Genomic DNA, 27,431 nt, shown 5'->3' on the forward strand with positions numbered 1-27,431 from the left:
AAAGTCCAAAGCCTAAAGGCAGGGGGCCCAAACTCCAACCCTAGATGCAGTCCCACTAAGCCCCATCGACCCCTGCAGCCCCAAGACTATCCAAGCCGGAACGCCATCGCTGTCGGAATCGTCCATCAGCAGAGCCCTAGCCTTGCTGCCAATGCTCAAATTAGCACCCCCAACAGTAGACGGAGATGCTCTGCTTGATTAACGAACATCGCCTGTCGACCACCCATGCCTAGCATTGGGTTGTCCACCATTAGAACCACGGTCACCAATAGATCGAACCAACCGATCCGACGCAGCAGCACTGCCCCACGCATTGGAATGAGGGCCCGAAACCACCACAGCGTCTCCAGTGAACGCGATCCCACCAAATGTAACCTCAGGCCCCCACGAAGTAGAGAAGCCAAAATCCGATTTCCCGGGTGCTTGAAGCCGGGCAATGTCGTCAACACTATCTGCTTTGCCGCCATCATGAGGAGAAGCAAGCAACAAGGTGAGAACGAAGAGTCCCGCCATCAGAGAGAGAGCGAAAAGCCATCTTTTTCGGTTCAATTTTCTCTTTATTCTTTCTAAAATGTTATTAGGTATTAAATGATGTATCTAAATCTAACGATAGAAAATGAAATGATTTATTTTTGTAATGTCAGATCTAGATCTAAAGATCGCAGAGCATAACTTTTTTTTTTTGAGTTGAAAAGGTCATCAATTATGCAATTCAGCAAGCAGTACAATAATGACTTGCCCAGAGGGCTGTCAGAAAGAGTCATTACATAGAGCACACCATACTAGCACACCCCTCACACAAGCATACTACTCAGCACACCCTACCACACCCACCTTTTTTGGTTAAACGCAAAAACAAGAAACATAGCCACCCCAAGAAACAATAAAATTAACCGAGAAGTAGCTTGTGTCTTGTCAATCTTCCCCACTCAAAAAAAGAAAAATAACCTAGCCTCCTTTTGTAAAAAAGAAAGCAGGCCCAATACTAAAATAAAAATGAAAAACCAAATAACTAAAAAGACCCAAGCCCACAAGAGGAAGACCCAAACTAAAGCCCAGGTAAGAGAAACCCTAGCAGCCGCTGCCCCAGTTATACCGCCGCCAGCACAACCGCCACCAACAATTTCACTGCCATCGCCGATCCCAAGAGCAGCAACTCCCACCTCACTGCCAACCTCCGCGACACATTGAACATCATCATCCTCGTTCAGAATCAACCCCATGTACCGCAGCTCTGCCAAACCCAATTCCAACTCCCCTAGTTCTACCGCCAACGGTAGAAGCAGAGGAATGGCCAGGCCAGTTGGACCCAGTCGGCGAGTGAGCAAGCCCACCTTTAGCCACCACAAACCACTAGAAGCACCGTCGTCTCCGCCTAAAGAAAACAACCCTTTGAAGCCCCCATAGAAGAAAGGAACTAGAACCGGCGGTCTGCCCGGATCCCACCCTTCCCAACAAACTCCACCACCAACTTTTGCCGTCGAAACAAACCCTTGTCTCACCGGCAATTCCAAACCAACCACACTTAAGCGACCTTCGTCGCCTTCGAGCACCATCTCATTGAAAGTCTTGGGAGCAACAAGTGCAACCAAGAAGAAGAGGAGGCCGAAGCCTGAAGAGAACCCCATAAGAGGAGGAAGGCTAGGCTGAAGCCTGAAAATTGTCATCGACGGCCGTCGACGATAAACCCTAGCAGAGAGAGAGTGCTAGGTCAATCTGCAGAGCATAATTTCTTTGCTCAGTTACTAAGTAGGTGAACAATATTAATATATGACTTTAGTTTATTTTCGTTTTCAAATTTATTTCACTCCACGTATTACAATCCACACTTCATATTTTAGATTTTAGCAACTTAAATTGTCATCTTATAAAAATTTCAACAAAATAAACCGAGAGTAGTATGGATTGTAAATAAGAGAGTGAATTTCATCATCCTAAAATTATGTACATGGAATGGTTTAAGGATGAAGCATTGGTATATTTAGCATCCAAGATTTATATCATACAACTAGAGAAGATAATAAGAAAGTGCAAGCATGAAACTTTTATATTTTCAAGCCAAAGATTGAAAATAGAGATCCAATAACTACTGCCGCGCAGCTTCCATGCTAGAAACTCAAGTCCAAGTATGAAACATAGAGAATAAACAAGGTAACATCATCAACCCAAGCTAGATATAATGTCTAAACTGCAGCATGCAAAACCGAGGAACCGAGCTGCTGCTTATTAGTAGGACCAAAGCACTCAGAAGTTTCAAAATTTATCACATGCAATTTTACCAATTACCAGCGATTGTAGTTCAAGCAAAATATTATCTGTAACATTTAGAGAACAAAAATCAACAGCACATTTCAACCAGGGCCAATCGATTACAATACTTCATGGACCTACGCTAAAAGAATAAAAAAGAAACTAATCAATACCAAACAAGATAACTCTCCCAAAACCTTCAAGTCCATGGCTCAACTGTTGATGGCTTAATCATCAGATATGAACATAGATCAAAAAGGGTGTCTAACAAGATATTCTTATATTTCAAGGCTAGAAATATGATGCTATGCAACCACACAGATGATATGTGAGAGCAAATGAGAAAATTCAGTCCAAGAAAGAAATGATAAAGATAAAAACAGGGCAATAGTAGAAGATGACATCCTTGATCAGCTACAACTTCAGTTTTGAGAACCAACAGATTCCGTTGGAGGGGCTGATCCATCTCCTTCTACATTCCTCTCACCAGTCCTTTCAGCTTCAGAAGCTGACGACTGGTCTGCATATCCATTGGTAGGTGGCTGTGACTGCTGCTCTGGCTGATGCTGTGACTCTCCATTGGCAGAAGGGTCTGGCTGAGCATACCCACCTTGTCCGTATGATGCTGCAGAAGCATCTTCAGCTGGCTGCTGCCCTCCGTAACTTGGTTGGTAATAGCCTGCTTGAGCGTGTGGTTGGCCTGTGCTGCTCGGATGAGACCAATACCCAGACTGAGGGTTATCTGTTGGCTGGCCGTAAGGAGGTGCATAGGCAGAAGATGGCTGAGTCGTTTGTGCGGAAGAGCTTCCATCTAGGCTTGATGACACTGCAGGTGGCCCATATCCAGAAGTTGCATATTGTTGCTGATCAGATGCTGGAGCCTGACTAGAGATGTTTTGTCCATAATTTGGTGGCTGCTGAGCATAACTCTGATCGTAACTTGGAGGTTGCTGAGCGTAACTCTGATCATAACTTGGTGGCTGCTGAGCATAACCCTGATCATAATTTGGTGGCTGCTGAGCATAACCCTGAGATGTCTGATTGTAGTAGCCAGGATTTGGGGGAGCTGACCCCATCGGTGGTTGTTGTCCATAATAATTGTACCCACTGCTATCCTGAGGTGGTTGAGAAGGTACCTGGTTTGACTGATCCCAACCTGCTACCTGAGCCGGATAATTACCATAGTACGAGGGAGGTGCCGGAGGTGTACCATAACCTCCAGGTTGTGTATACCCATAATGAGGCTGCTGTTGCTGAATTGGAGGTTGTCCTGGTGGGGCCCAATTACCAGAAGGGGGATAGGATGGCTGCTGCATATAGCTATTGGCTCCAGAGGCATTTAATAAACGCTTCTGCAGGAAGTGATACAAAGGTGTTCAGCTCAAAGATGTAGAACTAATGTAAGCAATCATCCAGAAATGATGACAGATATAAAAATAAAAATAAAAACATACTAAAAGTAGACAAAACGTTAGAACACTAGGAAAGAATAAAATGAATCCACCAAATACCCTTCCAATCCCTAAATCAGAAAGTTTATTTCAAACAGTTCTTAGTTTTTCTTCTAAGATTTCATAACAGTTCTAATTGCAATGCTACTTTCAAAGCAGTTGTAACTGAAACCCATAACGAATCAAAATACATTTTTCTCTTCCGTGAACCTCTTGATTTCCACTAAAAAGGAAAACTACCATATTTTTTGCTCAAACTGACCCAAAGCAAAGCTTTCCAAACTATCTTCTCTATGCATAACAAAGTACTGTGTAAAAAGACGGTTTGGGACCCTGAAACTATTGTTTTAGGATTTTTCCCCAGATGACACAAACGTTAGTGGTCAATCTTTTACAACATACAAAACTTATTTGATAAGGTCTGTATATTTCTCACTCAAATTAGTTCTTTACCCCCATTTTTTTCTAATCCAAAAGAATGCAAGCAGAAGTACTGACAAGTTTAAGTACAAATTTCAAATTGTTTCAGACCAAGACAGGGATGCAGAAGAAGACCAGATGAAGATGAAAAGTGACCACAGCATTCTGAACAAGAGATTGCCTATATGATGAGAAGGTCCATTTTTCTAGGAATAAAGCATTTCATTTATTTCGCAAAGTTCATAAGATCATTATTGAACTAAAAGGAGCAGAAAAGAAAGAAAAAAAATTGAATGTCAGAAGAGGTAACCATGATGACTCACCCCACTGATTACTTCGTTCACCAATTCTTTGGCTGCCTCAATTTGCTCTTGCCCTCCATTTATGTATACTGATCTCTCAGTTGACATATCACCAGGAGGAAGGTGCAATGGTACAATCTGAAAATAATGAAAATGTATTAAATATAATTAAGATAAGATATAAGAACATGTAAACGAAATGTGTGCAAGGATTGTTCCATCTATTTTTGGTGTATCATATGCTCTTATACAGCAAACTCCTGGTCCTCTATTTGTAAAGTCATAATGTTTTGTTTGATTTTCAATGAAAGATAAATAAAGGCATATGCTGTGAAAGGGTCCTGAGTTCAGACTTCCACAGCCGCAGAACAAAGTAAACTGGGCAATTAACCAAACCAACTGGTTCCCAGTTATATAGATTGGGCCACTAACTCCAATCCTCTTTTCAGAACCATAAGTGATATCGAATTCTAATAACACAATAGCCCCATAGCACATGTATATTATGTAAACTCTTAATTCTTGCAAACCATTAAACCTATTAAATTAAAGTAGCACCATTGAAAATATGACGAAACCATTGTCCATATTATCTTTATAGTTTTCATAAGGTTGGCAGATTACTTCAATAATATGTGTGACCAATAACCAATGGATTTAACAGAATACTTAAGCTTCAGTTCATAGTATCACACAAATACCAGTCCCAAGAATCTATTTTAATCCCCTTAAAATACCAACCTGAATTCGAGCTCCTGACTTGGTTTGCATATTCCTGATAGTCTCACCCCCCTTGCCAATTATCAAAGCAACCTACAAAAATCATGAGCACCAACTTCAACCATTAGCATCAGCCTCAACATAGTGAAAGAAGAGAAAAGGGGGAAAAAGAATTTCCTACCTTATTGTTTGGAACTTTCATGACAAACTGTTCCCCTCCTCCAGGTTGCATCGAGTTAAATCCCTGATTTGTAGATGGAGCAGAGCCCCCTGCATCTGCCTGTAAAACATAAACATCAGGACCCATTTTTAGAAAGAATGCAAATTTTTGAAGGATAAAATAGCAAGAAACTTAATGCTGTTACAAAAAGTATGAACGTATTTTTACCTCAGCTATTACATCATTGATAAGTTGTTCTGCCCTACTAATCTGTTCAGATGTACCCGTCAACTCCACATCCCTAGTTAGAGAATTAAGATCAGCTTCTGAATCCCTGGTTATCTGGATTTTGGCCCCTGACTGTAATTGCAGTTGTCTTATTGTTTCTCCTTGTTTTCCAATAATTACACCAACCTGTAAAATGGAATAACAGAAGACAATTTTGGTATTACAGAAAAAAAAAAAAAAAAACATATGGGTATTATACCACGAAAAAAGTCTGAAGAGCTGCAAGAAAACGAGAGGTACCTTCCCATTTGGAATATCTATTTTCTTGCTGGTGCCTGAACCATAAGAGTGGCCTGTTTGTGCAGTGAACACTGAAGTAATGTGTTAGTTTGGAAACCAAAGACTAGAAAATGGTTTCATGCTGTTCTATCTAAAAAGGATTGAAATAATTATCTAAATAACCAGCTAATGCTCCTCGAAAGCTCAAGCTGTCACGGAGCTGGGTTAAGCCTTCGGAGCCTAAGTCTCAACCTAGTTCTTAATATCTCCTAAAATCCCAAAACCAAAAGTTTTAAAGACTAAAGGGCCGCATTGTAACTAGTACTCATTCTCATTCAAACACACTCGAAACCTAAAATCTCCATAAATCTTGAGCTAGGGTCAACTCTAATTCTCTCTTCCTTCAGTTTCAATTTTAATTCGGACATAAACAACAGCAAAAATCAATTAGAAGAAATTAAAAAAAATTGAAAACCCTAGAAAGCAGAGCGAATTGGGAGAGTGGAAGAGTACCAGGGTAAGCGGGAGGGGTGTAGACGGGGTTGGGTTGGAAGGACTCGTCGTCGACTCGGGGGCGCTTCGACTCGGCATTGGTGACGAGTCGAGCGGCGATTTCCTGAGCTTTCTGTTTCGCGAGCAGAATACTAATGGCGGCGGGGTCTTCCAGCTTCCGCTTTGCACTGTCGCCGGCGGTTTCCGGCTGTCGATCTTTGTCTTCCGTCATCGTCTCTGACTCGCTGAGTCACGACTCGCCGGCGAATTGGAAGAGAGAGAAAGCCCTGAGCGAGAGAGAGAGAGAGAGAGAGAGAGAGAGACAGAAGGAGAGGAGGAAAAGACTTGGTGGTAGATTACATAGGGCTCTGATTTGATTTGATTGAATGTATGAGCGCCTCTAATACGGCGCCGTTTTGCTTCTCCTCGAATTTTTGGCTTCTCCTCGAAGTTGTGAAATTCGAGTACGGGGCAAAAACTGGCTGGGCCTCTTTGACCCTAAACGCACCGTTTTGTTAGTGTAGGAAAATTATTTACTTACAGAAGAATTGAATCGAGACCATTACAGTAAGAAGTTGTTAGGATTGGATTAGTATTGGACGACGTGTTATGGCGTCTTTGAGATGAAATACATATATTTTCCGCTATTAATATTCTGATATACATCTCAAAATTTGTCAAAGAAAACATGTATTTCTTGGAATATATCCCATTCTGGTTTACAAAGTGAATCCAAATGGAAGGAAATGGAAAACAAGGGATTGAATATCAAAATGGCAATGTGAAAGAAGCAGAATTCCTCAACTGATCTCTCTAATACACTATGTCTGTTGGTTATAGCCTAGAGGCCAAGCAGAAGCAGACTTGTATCCGGGGTGACAAAATCAGAGCTACAACAGTCTATGAATGTAGTAATAACAACTTTAGTCTTGACTCTTGACACTGATTTAAAACTGCTTGAAACCTTGTTTTGATGCCAGCTGCATGATCGACATTCTAGGCTGCTATAACCTAACAACATGAATATTTCGATACCTGCAACTGTTCCCCTCCAACTGAATGGGAGCGAAACAAAAATTGAGGGAAACAGTAAAAAACGAAGGCTTCTAATTAGGCAAACATGAGTAGCCAAAGGCAGTCCAAGAACCACTCATTAGCTCCAGATCAGTGCCGCTTTTGAGTAATTTCTTGATCATTAGAAAAATCGCTTCATTAGACAACATTTCACCTAAAACAAAGGGAGAGCACGGTTATTTAATGCGGCCAAAACTAATCCCTTTCTTTTAAAAGGGACAAGTAAAACAATGAACTCAGGTTACATAAAGAGCCAAATCATATCAACTAAACAATAGAAAGAAAGAAAGAAAAAACCACGAGGATATGATGATCATGTATAAATAAAAATCAGCGGTTGAGACAGAATCAAGAACCGAAGAAGGTTACAGTTTAACATAATCAGAAGGGTTTGATGTCCTTCATACTTAAAGAGGGGAAAGGAGAACAATGTAAACACTAACAGAGAAACCTGAGAAAGTTGAAAAATACCTAGTGCAGCCTTGTTCGAAACAATTAGAGTTCATTTGGTTCAGATTGACTGCCACTTTCAGAATGGTGTGATGATGCTGTTGTTGATGCCTTTCGAGGTCTTCTGTACCACAGAAATGCAAACCACAATGTCCTTAACAAACCCCCATTGGCAATGTGTGGGATTATTATTCGGCCCCAGAATGGGTAATATGGACCTGGCAATTTGAGCAGTGTGAAGAAAATTGCCATGACAAACAGATGCCAGGGAATTTCTGCATCCTGACAATTAAAGAAAGACATATAAGCTAGACAACAAACAAGCTTCACCCGTGTAAGAATTGTTCCGATAGAATGAGATCAGAAAAATGCAGGACATAAGAAAAACAACTGAAAAATAAACTAAATGTAGTGATTTAGTCTTGCAGTAGGAAATACAGAAGCATATACAAACTTTAAATTTGGCAAACAAAAAAATAGGACAAAACAAGACAAAAGATGAATCAGCAAAAGCTTGGTGTAATCACCAGTCCGTCATTCTTACTAACACTTATTGAGGAGAACCAAATTACTAAATAACCCACCCAAACTTTGGTGAAATCTATCTTCCATATGTAGGGGACTCCCACTGAGCAATAACAAATGGTTTAACCAAATAACGTTCTATAACATTGAAAAATAGTAAAGTGAAACAACTTTACCTTCAGAAGTGGAGAAACATCCAAGGCTGCCAGTTTTAAAACTTCAGCAATAGCCATTCCAATGATGACAGGTACAGGAACGAAAAACAACTTCCTTTCCTGTGCACAGTAGGACATCTCACTAAGAGATGAAACTACTAGCAGAGGTACACATAAGTATTTAGCAACTGCTAGTACAAGGTCAAGGATGAGTTGAATAAAGTTATGCCCTGCTCTTTTCCAAGGGAACATCTTGACTGGCTGTGGAGAACTTTCCCATAACTTTCTTGCCTTAGCGATTAGGTGATGAAATTTTATCTGCCCAGGGTCATCCGACTGTCCAGCAGTCATGTTCACAGCACATGAGATATTGTACCGGGAATTCTGAAGCGAACGAGAAGGCTTAACACTCAGACCAAAGGCATGTACTTCACTAAACTGTGCCAAACCCTTCTACAACAGAAAGAAACTTGTTATAAGAGAAAGCAAATAAAACATAATCTGACTTAACTCCATGTAACTAAAGCAACATAACAACTAGCTTTGACATCTGTTGGCAAAGCTGGAGACTAGAAAATTTTATTTCTAAAGTCAGGAATTGCAAGTTCAGAAATTATATGAGTGGGGAGTTCTCAATCTAATCCCTTGGCAAAACTAAAACATGATCCTTTAAATCAGAATATGATTGTGCTGAAATAGTACAACACTAAGACAGCGGAGCATGCTATAACGAAACTTCAAAATGCTTCTACTATCTAAAATTGAAGGCAATTCATTTCCCATTGAACTTAGATCAGCTTTGCCAGTCTCAACCAAGATACTAATCGGTAAACATTTCAGAGACAGTTTGAAGGAGAAAACAATCTCAATATTATCACTATTCACAAAAAATTGATTAAACGACAGTTATATGTATTTGAAAGAGTTTATGGAGTTACATTGAATTTGTTTTGGTTAAATGCAAATGGGCTCATACAAGTTTATGCATCATTTTGAATCGTGGACTTCAACCCAAGAGTTCCACTTTAACAAATAATAAACCAACTACCCATAAGAGTTTAGAAACCAACGAACATCTATTACTAACGAAAAATTTTCTATGTCCAAGCTCAAGGGATGCACGGTGCATTAAAATCAATTAAGACTTATACATATCAACATATTGAGGCAATCCTACATTCAAGAAAGTGAACACAGGCTGGTATTCCATGAGAAAGTAACTCCTCATCCATCTCTACTACATATGCCATTATCAGTCAAATTTTCAGACCCATTTATTTACCCATTTCATCCATGTATTTATTTACCCACATTATGTAACTCTCAAACAAGAATTCAAATTCAGTAACGAAATTATCACTACCCTAAAAACATATAGGTAAAAGTATACTCAGATTAATGTGTGTAAATTAGGAAAGAAAAAGAAAATTAATAATAAATTGGAATTGGAGGGTCACCTTGAAGCCATGAGTGGAATTGGGAGGTTTATTGTTAAGGGCGGCGAATTTGGCGGAGGCCTGGAGGTGGGCGGAGGCAGAGAACAAGTGACAAGGATAGAGAGTCGTCATTGCTTTACAATTCTCGAAAGTCGAGACCTTTCCCGCTAAATTCAAAGAATTAGACCATGATTGGATTGTTGGATAAGAGATTCGGGAGTTCAGAGGGTTTCAGGGGAGACGGGTCTGGACTCTGGGTGCGAGCTGGAGGGTTTTAACTTTAAGGGATGGAGCCACAATCTGGTGCTGACGCGCCACATTGTAAGCGTATACGCGCCATTACCGTATTTTATGCAAAAACCGGCCCGACCGCAGAAACAAAAAGGACGTGGTTCGGCCCGGACCCGGTTTAGCGTTGAATTACAAGGTTACAATTTTCACCCTCTAAGTTCGTTCATTTTTTGCAATTTAAGTTGTGGTGTTGAGATTTCCAATTTAAGTGGCACACATGCACATATATCAAAGAGATGGAAGAGGAAAAAGTAGAACAATGTGGATGTCAAGATTGACTCCAAGTCTATGATGTGTCTCTAAATTGTGGTACAATCAGCTTCGAGGCCAAAAACGTGTTCAGTTCCATGCAAAGCTAGTTTTCTTCATTCATTTCCTTTTGTTCAAGTATGTACTTCAAAGGAAGAAGTACGTTATTGGTATGTATTTGAGCGAGTAGAACCGACATATCATAAGGAATTCGCCATTTCATTTGTTATGGGGGATGAGTTGTTTCATCGTACGTATATCAGTTCCTTTCAAAGTCGTGATGGAAGTTAATTATAACATTGTACGTAGAGCAGAAAGAATTAATGTCCTTTAGAAATGATCCATTGGACCTTTAGATGGCATGTTCCACGGAGAGTCTTCGGTAAACGGCTCAGATTTCACCACATACGCCGTGCACATTCACCCTCCGTGTACTGAAGAATTTTCGCATGTTCCATTGGTATTTATTATTTAATTTGGTCAAGTAACGAGCGTCTTTTGGTTGCCGATGATGGGCGCGCCTGTCCTACAACCTCTGCACTCAAACTGGAAAGTATCTTCCCATTCATCGCAGAAAGCCGAGCTCGAGATTCTTTAAACAATTAAACGTTGCTATTGATGTAAATAGTACTGTTTCAGTCATCGGAAGACGATAATAAGCATTTTGCATGGACTCTTTCATGAAGAAACAAAACTTTTTGCAGACGAAGTCTCAAGTTCAAATCCCACCCTGCTCTAGAGATAAACAATAAAAATGAAGAACATCAGGGGTCATATATAGTTAGAACAAAGAAGTTGAGATCAATCCTCATTATCATCACTAATCAAGTTGCCCTCAAATCAAACAGTATAGGCTGTATAGCATTTTAGAGGATACAAATCTCTAACTTGAACAGAAGAGAGAAGATGATTCTAAAATTCTATAGTCAAAGTACACCTTAGAACTAGCCAAGCAGCTCCCGCAAATGGTTTTTTACCACCTTAATTGTCCTCCAAGTCTACAACAATCACTATCAACCTTGGAAGAAGAAGTAACTTAAAAGCCCTGACCATGAATAAGGAAAAAGTGGCCAACCAACCCAGCAAATGGTATTTTAATTAATTAGAATGCAGAAGTCATGTAAATTAGTCTTTTAATTTTATGCTTATGGCGGTCTGGGACGCTTACACAGTTTAACAGTTACAAAAACTACCTGAAGACGAAATTATGAGAATGGAAGTAGACGATGGATTCGGATTCCAAAATTCCTAGATGAGAAGATGGGGTTTCCATGGCCATAGAGGAAGTTTAATTTAGTTACTTTAGATCATTACCTCAATTATTCTTTGTGATGACTATGTCAAGGAAACAATGGCTGATAAAGAAGTCCTTTGCTTTCTGGAAATCCTAACATCATATTAAGATTGTGTAGAGCTTGACCTGAAATTATAAATTTTCAACAACAATAATTGAACACCTTAAATTTAAGTTTAGGCCTCAAGTTAGGAATCCTAACTAAAATTGGGATTTGAAGACTTGAGAGTGCTGACGACTACAAAAGGAAGCTGTGCATTGAGTTGTGAAGAAAATGGAAGAGAGTACTGGCAAATTCAGCGTGGCAATTTAGAACAAGATTTTATGAAATTTTTTTAAGAATAATAAAAAAAATTCATAACTTGTGAATTAAACGTTGTAGGACAGGAAAATTGACGGGTGCTTAAATTACAAGACATAACAAATATTGTGGAGTAAATTATTGGAAACCAAGCTGAAGTAACCCATAGTTAAGGGGACTGACTTGTAATCTACTTCAAATGTGGCCTGGTTTCTCTCTCAACCCAAACTCAACTAGGATCATATCTGATAGGAGCATTTTAATGCGATGTTTTAATAGTTATTTCCCCATATTTTACTTAGTTATTTCCTTTACTTAATCATTTTTAATTTAGTTTCTATTTTCTAGGTACATCGAATAAATGGAGAAGAAATGAGCTTAAAGGCAGAAGGGATGCAGAAATGAGCTGAAATGAAGAAATGGAGTTTTCCTGATCCGACTAGGAATCCCAGTCAACGCAAGAATGAGGCTAGGAAACCTGAAGGCATTAGGAGACCACATGGCTTGAAGATGACGTGGGAGATATTATGGGAGATTAAATCTGATTTTTGCATGGGAAATGATGGAGATAATGTGAAAATCAAGGAGAGAATCAAGGAGATTACGTTGAGAATATCAAGGGAGAGTTTCAAGGGATTGTGCAACAAGAAAAGACTCAAAACAAGTCCAGATTCGTTCCTTAATTCCCTCAAGATATGTTGGCTGAAATTAGAGAATAAAATCTGCAATTTTAATGTGAAAATCAAGGGGAGGATGTTAAGGATAAAGCCATGGAGAGATTTAAGGGAGAAAATGTCCAAAATGCGTCCGGATACATTGTCTAGGTTCATGCCTAGACATTTGGCCGAAAATTGTGAATAAAATAAGATTAAATCATGGAAAATTCAGCAACAATATATTAGGGATTGATTTTGGAGCTTTTTGATTGGTTGGATGACATAGCAGAGCTGACGTGGCATTATCTGATTGGTTAATGCTGTGTGGATCAATCTTGAAGACTTGGAGACTAAGTTGCCATCCTCCTATAAATAGGAGCATTCTGACACCAACAAACACAACACCACAAAACAACACACCACTTCTCCCTCAATTCTAAACATCAGAAAAATTCTCTCCATTCTCTAGTATTCAGAAGCTCTGCGTCTCAAGCAAGGAGGAGAAGAAGTCATGCAATACATCAAGATCCTAGTCACCATCCATCCTTGTGTCGTCCCTAGAAGATTGCTTGCTTTCAAAGATCTTCAAGTTCTTCGTCTCAAGGCTCGTCATCCATCTTTCACGGTGTATTTCATACTTTCTTTTGTTTTCCTTTGTTTGATTTGTAGAGTTATGAATTCTAGTTAACATGACGTTAAGGGCAAAGTTTAAAGCCCATTTTTATGTTTTGAAATAAAGTTGTGATTTTTATATGTTGATTTATATGTTGTTTATGTGAGATTGCTTAATTGATTTTGTTTTACAGAAAACTTTTATATGTTTATGTTCTTTGAGTGCACGCTTAGGATATATTCATGTAATTGGAGCTAGATTTAGGTAAACAATTCACCTAATAGTTTTGTGAACCTAAATCATAAGTAGTAAAGGCTTTGGACAAAAGTCGAAATCAATTAAGGAGGATTGCAAATAGATGAACTTTCTCATACTAGGTTGTGCACTTTGGTTGACATCCTTTCTTTGTTCTTCATGCATTGAATGTGTTATTGAGTAGCTAGCTTTCTAGACTATGATTGCATGTTCAATAGGATTGATTTAGGTGCTTTCACTTAGATTAATTATTCAAGGAAAGTAAAATATGGGAAATCGTTTGCTTACTAACGTTTCACATGGTCAACTTCTTTCTCATGACATAGAAAATCAACTATAGGAATTGTAATTGGATTTCATTCATATGATTGTGGTCTTGATCTTTGTTCCTTGCGTTCCACCCTTGTATATGTGTTTTTACATTTTCTTTAGGATTAAATACTTGTTACTCCTCAAACTTTTGCCTGAAAAACAGTTTAGTCCCTCGCCTTTCAAATTAAACTGGATAGTCCTTATTCTCTCTAATTCTCATATAACAAGTCCAAAATGATCCGAAATGACTATTATGCCCCTCATTTTCTATTTTTATTATTATTTTAATTTTTTTCTCTATTTTTTTTTATTTTTCTCCCCTTTTTTTATACTCTCTCTCTCTCTCTCCCTCTCTCCTCGCTTCTTTTTCCTTCTCTGCATTTCAATCTCAAATTCCAGTAGTTAGGGCCAAAACCCTAACAGTAATTCTCTCCTCTCTCCTGTCCACTTCTCTCGATCGGAGACCACCATTTCCTGCCACCAATTCAAAACACACCACCGCCAATCGATTCTGGACCCGATTCCAATCAAAACCCAAGAAGATCACTGCCATCCACCGCCGCCAGCCTCATCACGCGACCATCAAAGTCGCGACGGCGCTGCTCCCTAGCTCTCATCAAGTTTCGGCCATTTCCTCAACACACCCCCGCCATCAGCGTGCTCAAAGGAAGCCGAACATCAAAATCCAGAAGCCTCGCCGCCAGCCGTGCCTCGAAGGACCGCGCACGTTCCATCGCCGGAATCCTAGACCCTGGGTTTCTCCAGTCTTCCTTCTCCAAATCGAATCGAGCTCCAATACCTCCAAGAATGGAGTCAGTGCCTCTCCTTTTATCAAAACCAAGGGCCCGACTTCTGATTTCAACCAGAGCCGCCGCGGACGCCGTCGGATTATCCTCTTCGTTCTAGGGAAAGGGTCCACGGAAAACAAGGGAAAGGGTTTTCTAGATGGGTCGAATATCGCCAGGCTTTGGCCACAGGTGAAAGCGGTGGCGGAGGAAATATCTCCGAGGCATTTGAAGGCCCTCAAAGGCAGCCATTTCGAAATTAGGGTTCAGCCCACTGACACCGTGAGCACCTTTCTTCTTCATCTCCTTTTTTTCGATTCAAATTTTGAATTTCTTTTGCCTTCTTTAGCATTTCGCCTTCTTTCTCTCTAATTGTGAGTCAAGTAATTGAACAATGCCCAATTGGAATGATGGAAATGTTGTGATGTAGAAGACTTGATGTAGTTATAGAGAATCAGTTTGACTTGAAATTTGATGTGAAAAATGCAGGTTATGATTGGATGTTTGGCTCTGGTTGTTATGTTGCAGATGAGAAGCATAGATTTGGCTTATGGTTTTTGAATTGTTGTAGTCTATGGAGTGTTACTTCTGGGCTATTGGCTCAATTGCTATCAATTGGATAGATTATGGATGATGGGTTGAAGAAAAAGAAGGTTTCGAAGAAGAAGAAGAATAAGGTTTCGACCCGAGGCCAAGAACAGCTCTGGCGAGAGAGAGAGAGAGAGAGAGAGAGAGAGAGAGAGAGAGAGAGAGAGAGAGAGAGAGAGAGAGAGAGAGAGAGAGAGAGAGAGGCAGAAAAAAAAAAAAAAAAAAAAAAAAAAAAAAAAGAGAGAAAAATAATATAAAAAAACATAAAAAATGAGAGAAAAATGATAAAAAGATGAATTGAAGGGTATAATAGTCATTTTAGACTCATTTTGGACTTGTTGTGTGAGAATTAGAGAGAATAAGGACTAAACTATTTAATTTAAAAGGTCAGGGACTGAACTGTTTTTAGGATAAAAATATAGAGAGTAACAAGTATTTAATCATTTTCTTTATTTTATTTATTAATTTTATATTCCTAAGACCCTCTTATTTGTAAAACTTGTATATATTTCTTTTCTTTGTTTTATTTTTGTAAATATTACTTTTTAATTTTATTAATTTTTATTTTTGCAATTATAAGTGTACCATCAATCCCCGGCTAGAACGATCCCTACTTATTCTATACTGACAACTACATTTTACAGGTTAAATTACGCGCTTACTTCTAGCGTATCAATATCCTTCACCTCATTTTTGTTCTCTTCCACTTTTTCACATAACTATGAAAGCTCAAGTCCCTTGACATTGGAAGATTGGTATGTGCGTAATGCGCTAAGTGCATACGCACAGGTGCAGATCGAAGAGATTGAAGAGAAAAAAGTAGAATAGGAGAAATGGCAGTCTTGTATATTGTGCGTGAAGATATGGTGACGATACAGATAGTGTCAAGACTGCCTCCCAAGTCTTTGATGAGATTCAAATGCGTTTGTAAGTTGTGGTACAAGGTAATCAATAGTGCTAGCTTTCTGAACATGCATCTGTGCAATTCCATGCACAACAAATTTTCTTCAGTCACTTGCATTGTTTCCACCAAGCATACCTTATTTGTATATTGTATGGGATGAACAGACCTTAACAAAATATCAATATGCAGATGATCAAATAAGGTTGGTGGCAGAGCAGCGTTACTCAGTTTTTCATTGAGAAACTGAACCTGACATTAAAAAGAAGCATACAACAATTCTTTTGATACAAATCAGACCTTAACAAATAACTTAATGTGGCTTCAGATGCACCCCAAATGAATTTCATAATTGAATTCGAATAGAATAGCTTCGTAAGAAAACTAAAACAGAAAGTAAAACTACTAGGAGCAAGGAATTTGTCATAGTCTGTATATTTTCCTTAAGAAAACCAAAACAGTAAGCACATGAATAACTTCTACTTTCCTTACTATAGGACATAAGTAGTAAATAAATGGAGATGAGTAAAGATACTAACTTGAGGAAGTTTTCATGAAGAAGCTTTGCGAATGGACAGCACGCAAAGACTAGAAATAGGCTCAGTTGCAACCATACAAGAGTTTTAATAACATTTGAAATCATAGTCCATTGCTTTGAAACCAGGTAAAGTAAATCAGCTTTTCAATACAACACTAAAGATGGGGCAAACATCACATTTTTAGGATTCTCGACTACAATTATAACTTGACAAGAAGAGAATGAAAAAGAAGATAACACAATCTTTTCATTAAGCGAAACTGGAGATGGTAGTCTAATGAAGTAAAAAGTCTCCTTGCTGCAATCAAATCCTTCTAAGAGAAGAAGAAAACAAAAAGAAACGGATAAGGCTATCAATATATGCTTGGAAGATGTTCGGCAAGGCTATTTAACAATGTAACTTAGCTTTAAGGAACTTCACGGGTAGGTATTCTTTTCAAAACTTGCTAAAGAAATGTTTAATAAGTATCGATTCAAGCTTTTTAATAGGAATGAAACTTGGACAAGATGAGATAGTTCTCTGCTGTAAAACTGTGTGAAAAGGACAAAATAAAGATAGTGCAGCTGCATATTTTAAAGCAAATTTGTAGATTAGGAACGAAACCGATATGCCAAAGGCAACCACTTTTACCAATAAGAGTTTGATCAAAACTCAAACTTGACAAATCATTGTTCATTCGTATATGAACACTTCGTACAGAATTACAGAAATATAGAGAAAGCATCTCAAGAATCACACTAAATACACACCAAAGTAGAATCAAAGCTATAAAGAAAATTTTGTTTTCCCTACCTCAAGCCTTAGATTTCAACAGGTAATAAAGCCAATCAACTGCTACAAACGGCAAAACCAAATTGAAATGCTAACACCAACTCTATAATCAGCAATTCCAGCCACCTAAACCAAATTTACAACAAAATCATACCCAAATTCATAGAAAGGCTGAAACAGAATGAATGGGTGTTACAACAATCTCTCTGAAGCTATTGCAAAAGTGCAGATTTTTGACCTTTGGGTGAGTGAATGAAGTTCAATCTTTAAGGTACAAGGCAAAAGAGGCAGTAGAAGAGGAAGTAGGAATGACGTTTATGGTTGAGAAAAAGAGAAGTACAGGAAATAAACGAGTGAATAGCACGTGTTGTTTATCTAGAAGGTGACTAGATGCTTCTATACCCACTCAGATATTTCTAAAGCAAAACAAATTAAATAACCAACTATAGAGACATAAACACACCAATCTGAAACTATAACTAGTAGTCCACAATATAGTCAAAACTAAATCCTAGTCAGAGAACAAAACACACAAGAGATGAACGAAAGAAACAATTCGATAACATAACCTATTTAAAATTGAGGTCGTCACAAAAGCTGTAGCCTTCCTTGAAAGTTGAGTCAAAATATAAACATGCAAAAAATTTGAGTATTGAAACATCATATATAGCAGACACAATTAATGATGAAATGAATGCCAGAGAGACCTGCTTAAGGCACTCCAACTTTGATGCTTCAAATATGGCTAATTGGGTGTTCTGTATAACTACAAGGTGTATCTCATCTTTCTGAAATTTAATGTCAATCTAAGTAGGAGGTTTAGACAAACGACCAACCGGACTCTTCAAGAAATTACTAGCCCGCTTTTCCCATACATCCAAGCTCCACACCATCAGCTGAAGAAGCAGAGAAAATGTTATCAACAATTCATGCTTAGAAGGAAGTAATATTCCACTTTCAAAAGCAACCTCTGCTCATCAACTATATTGAATACAGAAAGATGGAACAAAAAAGGTTACCATTACATATTGAATACACCCATGCCTTTGTTTGTGTCCTTCTCAGCTGCATTTAACACAATATGGTAATTATTTTCCACAGCTCTAAGCAAATCCAAACATTACAAATTAACACATCCCATAAACACCAGCAGAAACTTACCGGTTTCAGCAAGTTGAAAATTCATATTCACTTTTACTCTCTCTGCTGCAGACTGTTCATAACATAAATACATCTTGCATCACTCTTAAATTCTCAAAGCTCAAACTATACTGATAAACACATACAATGTATGATCATTTTAATCTGAAAAAAGAAAAAAAGAAAAAAAAAAAAAGCTTCAAAATTAATTGCAGTCCTAAAACTTCAAAACAAAGTAATTCAATTACCAAACAGAATCATACCATTTTGTCATAGCCTTGAATCAATTTGTAATAGTCAGCACCACCACCACTCCTCTCCTTCTTTAATTTACCTCTACTTTCTCCAAACCCCTCTCCCTCGGCGACAACGAGCTCTGGCTTCGGCTCCTCCGCTACTCCTTTCTCCGAGTCCTAGGAGACCAACTCCTCCGTCTCCTATCTCCATCAAATTCACTCCCAGACATGCTCCTCCTCCTCCTCCTTCTCTCTCTATCTCTCTCCCTATCTCTATATCTCTCCCTGCTCTTACTCCGACGCCTCGACTCCCTCTCTCTGCTTCTACTCCGCTTCCTCGAATGCCTATCCCTCTTTGAAACCCTAGGCCATCACTTCTCTTCCTCTCTGGCCAGCTTCTCCGGCTTCTTCCTCTTCAGCTTGTTCTAAATTGACTGGATTTGCGCTGGCTTTTCGTGCTCTATCATCTTGCTAGGGCTGGAGGCCTTGATGAATTTTATCCTCTTTTGCTATCGGAATTGCATCGGGATTGATAGATGCTAGGGATGGAGCAACATCCCTTTTGCTACCAAGATCCCCTTTCTACATCTTTTGGTCCTTCCAATTATAATTAATATCCTTTGAGATATGAGATAAGAGTTTGAGGCACGGCTAAGGTTGAGAGAGAGAATCGGGAAATTTAGGTTAAGATAGGAACAGGGTTTGAGAGAGAGAGCGAGAGAGAGTACTTGGGTGATGGCGGTAGAGATCGATTTAGGTGGTCTTCTTTTGGAAGATGGTTGGCTCCATTAACTGTAATTGGATTTGAACAAGGACTGAGAGAAATTAATCACAAGGGGGACTGTATGTCACTGAAGAAGAAAAAAAGAGAGCGAGCAAAGATGGGAAATGGTGAACGAGTGTTATGCCAAAAGAGACTTGAAACAAAAAAACTCAAACTCACCTTACTCAGACAACACAATTTCTTAACTGTGTTGTCTGAATATCACCCCATTGACTAGTTAGTTATAGGATTTGGGCATTTGAGATGGAAAAGACCAAAACTTGTTGGAGGGAATTCTAAAATTTCTGCTAGGGTTGAATATAAAAAATTTCAATTTTTTCAAACGACATATAACTGTTGTCTGAATTTGACCATATCTTCAAAATGAAAAATATATGGTTTCTCTGTGTATTCAAACAACACATTTAATTTATCTGTCGTCTGATTTTAAATCAAACGACAGAAAATTAGCCTTCTGTCATCTGATGCGTGTCTTCTGATAGCTTTTTTTGGCATAGTGATCCATACAAATTTACAGTTTCTGTAAATGTTTTTGGGTGAAAAAAAGAAAAACTGGTTTATTTAGTTGGGATCCTTTTTTGTTTTTGTTTTTAGTACGAAACATATAATCACGCTTAAGCTCTCGGTGTCTTCATTGTGATTAATCTCTATTCAGAAGCTTTTTTGACATTGCTCTGGTAGTCTGGTTGAATATATACAACAAAATCCGAGGCAGAAAATGTTAGAAGAAAAAATGTGGCTTCTCGATCTATTATTGTTTGTGGCTTTTATAGTTTTAAAATGGGTTAACTGATATTGGCTCATTTATTGGATAATTTGTTTCTCTTTTATTAAGGTAGAATCTTAAGGGGCTACCTAACTGTATAACTTGTCACTTCTTGTGTAAATTAATGCTCAAATGAGAGTGAGTCTATATATGTATATTAGGCCTAATTTGCACATTCTGTATCGTCATTTTTGCTTTTTTTTTTTTTCTTTTTTTTTTGAATAAGGGATTAGGCGATATTAGTTCCTCGGAGGCAAACGATGTAGGGAACAAGTCCCACCCTCAATCCCGAAGGAGAGGGGTTTGCCACACTCTGGGAACCCACCGCCCGTCCCCCTATTTTTATTTTATTAATAACAGAAAAAGAAAATACAACCTAAAGAAGGGGGGGGGACATAAACCTTACCCCAAAAGCTAGAAAGAAAGACAAAAGGAAATGAAAAAATTGAAGCAGGACCTCAAATTTTCCCAACTTCCAACTGTTAAAACAAGCCCAACACCAACCAATGCAAGAAAGAGAGTTAAACATGGCGAAGGTAAGGGAATCCCAGATCATCCATACGAAGATAAGGAGATATATTAGGCGGAGGAGAAACATGCTATACCAGGGATGGAGAAAGTAAGCCCATGTTTGTCATTCTATCAGCCACCGTATTTCCTTCCCGAAGAATATGGGAACAATGAAAGGTCATTGCTCTAATACGTGCTAAGCAAGTAAGCCATGCAATTCGAATCGGCCAAGGTGGAACAAAAGATGAGGATTTGATGCATGCAATTACACTAGTCGAATCACATTCAAGCCAGAGGCATCGCCAACCATACTGGAAGGCATATTCAATCCCAATGATCACACCCATAAGCTCCGCGTAGAAGGCAGATTTGTGTCCCAATCCTTGACAGTAACCGCCAATGTAATGACCATGGGTGTCACGAAACACACCACCACAAGCTGCAGGTCCTGGATTACCCTTTGCAAGACCATCAGTATTCAACTTAATCCAAGGAAAAATTGGAGGGTGCCAAAGAACTAACCGCGGCGCTACTCGATTTTTAGGAATAGGTTGAATACCCAACCCAACCAACAACTGAGTGTCAACCAAACCATTCGAATAACCTGGCATGTAAGGAGCAGCAAAGCGAAGCCAAACCTTGAGAGAGCTAAAAATTCGCATGAGGGAAGGGCGCTTGTCCTCAAATCTAAGCTTATTGCGAGCTTTCCATATAGCCATAAGAGCATAGAGACAACTAGCAAGCCAAATATTTTTTAGTTGGGGAGAGAAAGACTTGCCAATAATGGAGGTAAATAACCCACCAATAGTGCCACTAGTCGGTAAGAAAGTCCTAAAACAGCATGCTAGCCATTGCCAAACATGTTGCGCAAACGAGCAAGTGACAAATAAGTGAGTAGAATCCTCAATATAGCCAAAAGTACAAAGCTGGCAAACAGACACTATTGGGATACCCCGTTCTTGAAGCTGCACATCAGTAGGTAGTTTATCATAGGAAAGGCGCCATGCCAATAAAGATAACCGTGGTGGAATGAAAGAATGCCAAACCTTAGAAACGCACTCATCTTCCGAAAATGATTGTCGGACTAGATGGTATCCATCAGAAAAAGAGAAAGAACCTGAGCTTGAAGGCACCCAAATTAATACATCATTTTCTGGTTCAATTGGTAGTGGGATTTGAAGAATTTCAGCCGCCAAAACCGGAAACAAAATTGAAAATTCATTGGGCAAGGTCCATTGCTGATTAGTAATAAAATTTTCCACCTTACTCATCAAACGTTTGGGAAAATTCGGAGCCTGTAATTTTACAATTAAGGGGGCATTCAACCACTTGTCCATCCATAAATTCACGAACTTTCCATCACCAATAAGCCACTTGGAGTTATGGAAAATGAAAGGAAGAGCTGCCTTTAAACCATGCCAAACCGAGGACCTAAAATATCGATATTTCATATTGCAGCAAATAGAAAACCGTTGAGATGCATAGCTGCTCCATATTGAACCCGATGTGAGAGTAGACCAACTAAGAGATAGCAGAGCTGCCAAGTTAAGAGACTTGAGATCACGTAGCCTAAGGCCCCCCTCCTTCTTTGGCACACAAACCTGCCGCCAAGAAACGATGACAAGTTTTCTTTTTGATAAATCTCCAGACCAAATAAAGTTTCGAGCACATGTAGACAAGTGTTTCAATAGTGAAGAAGGTCATAAGTACACAGAGAAACTATGAATTAGCAAACTCTGAAAGACATCATGAACCAACTGAACACGCCCCGCCATGGACAACAACTTGCCTTCCAGCCAACAAGACGAGATTTAGCCTTATCAGCAATTGCTTGAAGGTGTATACGTCGAGGCTTCCCCTTGAATATAGGAACACCCAGATAAGTAAGTGGAGTAGTACCTAACTTGAAGCCCAATAAACGTTTGATAACCCTACGCCAATGAGAATAGTTGTCACCAGTATAAAAAGTACTCTTCTCTTTATTTACTATCTGACCTGAAGCAGCACCATACTCATCCAGAAAGAGTTGCAAACGGTGAAGAGAAAATATATCCCCTCGACAGAAAATAAAAAGATCATCATCATAGAGCACATGAGTAATTAGACAACTCCTCGGCATAGAAATAGGTTTGATCTTTCGAGCATCAAAAAGAGAGGACAGTCCTCGACTTAGTGCTTCTTCCGCAATGCAGAACAATAAAGGAGATAGAGGATCCCCTTGTCTTACCCCTCGAGCACAAGAAAAAAAACCTTGTGGCGTCCCATTAATCAAGACAGACAGCTTAGCAGAATTTAAAATAGTCTGAATTAAATTTCTGAATCTTGAGGAGAACTCAAACCTCTCTAAGACCTGAAAAAGGAACTGCCAGTGAAGAGTATCAAATGCTTTGGCAATATCAACTTTAATGCCCACATTACCTCCGTAGATTTTCCTATCCAATAGATTGAAGCCCTCAGAAACAAGGCCAATGCAATCTGCAATACGACGGCCTTTAAGAAAGGCAATCTGATGAGCTGAAACAATACGTGAAGCTATAGGACCCAAACGATCTGCCATAATTTTTGGAATGATCTTAAATAAAAAATTGGCCAAAGCAATTGGCCTGAATTGAGAGATCATATTCGCCCCTTCCGTCTTCGGAATTAACACAATGAAGTTAGAATTAGCATTTGGATATAACCAATTTTGTTGGAAAAAGAATTGCACAAAGCCAATAACATCATTACCAACAATATCCCAGCAACTTTGGTAAAAGGAGCCGGGAAAACCATCTGGACCAGGAGAACTAGAAGGGTCCATAGAGAAAACAACATGTCGAATCTCTTCTGCAGTGGGAATAGAAACCAAAACTGAATTATCATCCTCAGAAACGAAGGAGGGAATGACCTTGCAGAAATCAACTACACCACTTGGAGCAACATCTGTAGCATATAACGATTTATAAAACTCAACAACATGATTAGCAATATCTTGTGGATCAGTAAGAAGATTTCCCCCAACCTGTAAGCAAAGCATTGAAGAGCGCCTTGCCTTATTGCGGGCATAAGCATGGAAAAAATTTGAGCATTTATCCCCCTCGGTAAACCATTTAACACGAGCTCTGTCCCTCCAAAAAGTCTCCTGATGCTTAACCGCATTAAGAACATCGGCCTTTGCAAGAACTTCAGCCTCAAAGTTAATATCAGTAGAACCATGAGAAGCAATATCTTGTTGAATAGCAGTCAACTTAGCACGGGCCAACTCCAAGTTTCTATGAACATTCCCAAATACCGTGTTGTTCCATTGCTTAAGGCATAACTTCAAGGCCTTTAATTTTTGTAGCGTCACATACATGGGACAACCAGCTGGCCTGGTGGCCGACCAACAATTCGCCACCAACTCCTTGAAAGAAGAGTGGAGAAGCCGCATAGATTGGAAACGAAAAGGTTTAGGACCCCCTGGTACAGACTTACCAGCTGAAAAAAGTAAACCATTATGATCCGAAACCACTCGGGGAAGAGCTGTACAGTTGGTAAATGGCCAAGCCTCAAACCAGCCATCATCACATAAGGAGCGATCAAGCCGTCGTTCCAAGTGCTTCCGACCGCGCCCTTTAGACCATGTAAAGAAAGCCCCTGAAGTATCAAGATGGGTGAAATGACATCGTTCTGTGGCATCGCGAAAATCCTCACAAGATGAACGCGTAGGGATACTCCCATTCTTGGCCTCATGAGCCCCCAATACTGCATTAAAGTCTCCTATTGCCATCCATGGAATGGTGGTCTGTTGACGAAGAAGTAATTTTTGCTACTGCCTATCCTCTATAAATTGTATAATCCGAAATTTTAGTTTCTGTTTTCTTTTCATTCACTTTTATAGAGAATCTCCCCTAAGTTCCAGAGGCACATGTTAAATGAACTTTCTGAAACAGCGACTTTGGAGTTGAAGGGTTCTTCAAATTGTTCATGGACTGTTTTAGTGAGTCAAATAGAAGGGGATATATATATCAAGAATGGATGGCAGAAGTTTGTAAAAGATAACCCCTTGGGCGATTTTGAGTTTTTAGTATTTAGGTATGAGAGACCTATGCATTTTACTATAGAGATCTTTGACAAGACGGCATGCATGAGAAACAATCTTCTGGAAAAATCCGCTAGGGCCGACAACACTAAGAGGCCTCGGGGTAGACCGAGAAAGTGCAATCGTTCAGGTACAGGATCAAAATGCATGTTGCTAAATACATGTTACTCTACTAGTCTACTGGAAATAACCTTATGTCTCTACTTATGTTTCCTTTTTGTATGTAAATTGCTGGTGAAAACATTCCAAGTTGCCAGTCCACTGAACTGAAAGAGATTAAAGAAGAAGAAGCCGCCACATTGCTCAGTTCTGGGTTCCGTTCTTTTACAAGTACTATGGGGAAAAGCTCTTATAATGTGGTAAGCAAGTCAACCTTATACTTTATCTTTAATGTTTAAGCTGCAAAGAAACCAGCAACATGTTAGACTTAGTTTAGACATTATTCATGTTATAGAATCTAGACATAGTTATCTCTCTCTGCCTTTTTAATACCATCAACTTGAGCTGAGTATCCGATGTATATTATGTATCCTTAATCTCTAGATCTGTTTGGTGTTGTCTGAAATTTGGGCTTCAAAACCATGCAGGCTGTTCCAGTGGACTTCAGTAGGGAGCATCTTCCTGAGGGCTACTATCACATTGTGCTGAAAAATTCGAAGGGACAAAAATGGAAAGTGAAAGTCATCTGTTCCTGTACATACGACACTCAAACTTTCTAGAGGGTGGTCGAAGTTCAGACGTGCTAATCAAATCAACTGGGGAGATATTTGTTCATGGAACATTAGAGTACATCAAACTGGAAGCTCTATATATCTAAAGGAAGCAAGCTGGAGGGAGTTTTTAGAAGATCACTCCATTGGTGACAGTGAGTTTTTGATAGTCATATATGATGGATGTATGCAATTCAGTATACAGATATTTGACAAGAATCATGTTGAGAGGGTCGACTTTCCTGATATTGAGACACATGATGAAAATCGGAATTTTGCTAACAATTCAGGTATATAATGTGGTCAAATGTTGCTCATTGATACATACTAGTACTAATACTTACTGGCATGGTCATGACTATCTCGCATTTTTGTACGCATCCAAAAACTACTCATAGGGCTTTACGGAGGGGAAGAAGATTACCAACGCTATAGAGCTCAGGAAAATGCTAAGCAGTTCAAACCCAAGTGATCGGACAAATATTTTCTATGTTTTTAGTGCATTTCTCTCTACATTTTACTTAGTTATTTCCTTAACATTATCATTTCTAACTTAGTTTTTGTTTTTAGGTACTTTTGAGTCAGAAATGAAGGCAAGGAGGAAATGAGGCACAGAAATGGGAAAGAAAATGGATAAATGAGGCATTCCTAATCCTACCAGGAAAATGAATCCCAGTTGAAGTAGGAATCCTAAGTCAACTAGGAGTGAGCTCGGAAAAATGGTGTTCGGAAATGAGAAATGACAGAGTCCCAGTTGGACTAGGAAACCTGATGACACTAGGAGTCCTGGTGGTGCTAGGAGATGTTGTGGCTTCAAGATGACTAAAGATTGGTCAAGAATATTCTAGAATGCACAAGAAATTTTGGCAATTGAAGGAATGGACTTCGAAATTGTCCAATTGAGAAGTCTGGCCCAAAGATTGAAGCATGTGACTTGCACATGAGTTTCTAGACCCTTCTTGACGTATTGGAGAAATCATAAATGATTCCTTTTGGTTTTTTCTGTGAGAAAATAAAGAATATTCAAGAAGATTTCGGAAATCCCAAAAAGGGAGAGTTTTTAGGAATCTGTGCAGATCAGTCAACTTCGACAGAGCCCTGAGGACAGCTCAGAACGAACTAAATTGTGATCTTTATATGGTTGGAAATCTACGGATGTCTAGTTTTCAGATATTTTTACGGTTCATCAATATCAATTTTCTAGAAGAAGTTATGGCCGATTCAGTACATGGAGGTCAATCTGCCCGGAAATCGGTTTTGTGTGAATAAGAAGAGTTTGGACGTGAATATCTTTTGGGACGAGTTTGGGAAGGTCTCTACTCCATATTTGATCTGATTTTGAGGATATATTGCAGCCATGATGATGTGGACCAATGACAAAATTCAAAAGGAATTCTACATTAACACAAAGAAGGAAAGTGAATCAGAATTGAAGACAGAGAGCTAGGGTTTGATGTCTAAAGCTTCCTCTATATATACACACCTATGTTGGGCGTTTTTGATATCTTCATTCACTCCATTCAGCCATCTCTCTCCCTCCATACACGTCCCCCCCTTCCACAACTCAAAAATATCATCAAACCCATAATCAAAACGCAAAACCTCTCCCTTTACTCTCTAAATTTCAGATCCTCTCCATTGTTCAAGCATGGAAGCCATGAAGCATCTCCACCTCCTTGCCATAGTCATCATCAATGTCCTCCATCCTTTTGAAGATCATCTTGCGTT

General features: G+C 39.1%; 3 protein-coding genes and 3 long non-coding RNA genes across 7 annotated transcripts; 1 reads left to right on the top strand and 5 right to left on the bottom strand.

Moving 5' to 3' along the window:
* Window positions 1–2,469: 2,469 nt before the first annotated feature.
* LOC133738912 (uncharacterized) lies at window positions 2,470–6,667 on the bottom strand. The gene is made up of 7 exons (XM_062166590.1): window positions 6,324–6,667; window positions 5,832–5,902; window positions 5,532–5,717; window positions 5,325–5,423; window positions 5,165–5,236; window positions 4,445–4,561; window positions 2,470–3,602 (listed from the first exon to the last, which is right to left on the bottom strand). Exons 1-7 carry the CDS (start codon window positions 6,532–6,534, stop codon window positions 2,673–2,675), a joined length of 1,686 nt encoding a protein of 561 aa, XP_062022574.1. The 5' UTR covers window positions 6,535–6,667; the 3' UTR covers window positions 2,470–2,672.
* A 308-nt stretch (window positions 6,668–6,975) lies between these two features.
* On the bottom strand, window positions 6,976–10,222 carry LOC133738914 (uncharacterized). 2 transcript variants are annotated; one of them, XM_062166594.1, is made up of 4 exons: window positions 9,964–10,222; window positions 8,528–8,956; window positions 7,848–8,108; window positions 6,976–7,530 (listed from the first exon to the last, which is right to left on the bottom strand). In XM_062166594.1, exons 1-3 carry the CDS (start codon window positions 10,072–10,074, stop codon window positions 7,872–7,874), a joined length of 777 nt encoding a protein of 258 aa, XP_062022578.1. In that variant the 5' UTR covers window positions 10,075–10,222; the 3' UTR covers window positions 6,976–7,530; window positions 7,848–7,871. The 2 variants fall into 2 exon arrangements, with proteins under 2 accessions (XP_062022578.1, XP_062022577.1); XM_062166593.1 differs by having other exon boundaries at window positions 8,528–8,959.
* A 6,093-nt stretch (window positions 10,223–16,315) lies between these two features.
* Window positions 16,316–17,822, bottom strand: LOC133738916 (uncharacterized). The gene is made up of 2 exons (XR_009860371.1): window positions 17,519–17,822; window positions 16,316–16,356 (listed from the first exon to the last, which is right to left on the bottom strand). It is a non-coding gene; the product is annotated as an uncharacterized LOC133738916 (long non-coding RNA).
* Window positions 17,823–18,095: 273 nt separating this feature from the next.
* On the bottom strand, window positions 18,096–19,824 carry LOC133738918 (uncharacterized). Its single transcript, XR_009860373.1, has 4 exons — window positions 18,901–19,824; window positions 18,659–18,710; window positions 18,517–18,562; window positions 18,096–18,393 (listed from the first exon to the last, which is right to left on the bottom strand). It is a non-coding gene; the product is annotated as an uncharacterized LOC133738918 (long non-coding RNA).
* Window positions 19,825–21,022: 1,198 nt separating this feature from the next.
* On the bottom strand, window positions 21,023–24,681 carry LOC133737235 (uncharacterized). Its single transcript, XM_062164838.1, has 2 exons — window positions 22,723–24,681; window positions 21,023–22,534 (listed from the first exon to the last, which is right to left on the bottom strand). The coding sequence occupies exons 1-2, from the start codon at window positions 24,679–24,681 to the stop codon at window positions 21,023–21,025; spliced, it is 3,471 nt and encodes a 1,156-aa protein (XP_062020822.1).
* Window positions 24,682–24,740: 59 nt separating this feature from the next.
* LOC133738917 (uncharacterized) lies at window positions 24,741–26,471 on the top strand. Its single transcript, XR_009860372.1, has 3 exons — window positions 24,741–25,352; window positions 25,581–25,993; window positions 26,102–26,471. It is a non-coding gene; the product is annotated as an uncharacterized LOC133738917 (long non-coding RNA).
* Window positions 26,472–27,431: the final 960 nt, after the last annotated feature.

This window comes from Rosa rugosa, chromosome 3 (genome assembly GCF_958449725.1).
Source record: "Rosa rugosa chromosome 3, drRosRugo1.1, whole genome shotgun sequence".
In the NCBI taxonomy this organism is placed as follows: Eukaryota; Viridiplantae; Streptophyta; class Magnoliopsida; order Rosales; family Rosaceae; genus Rosa; species Rosa rugosa.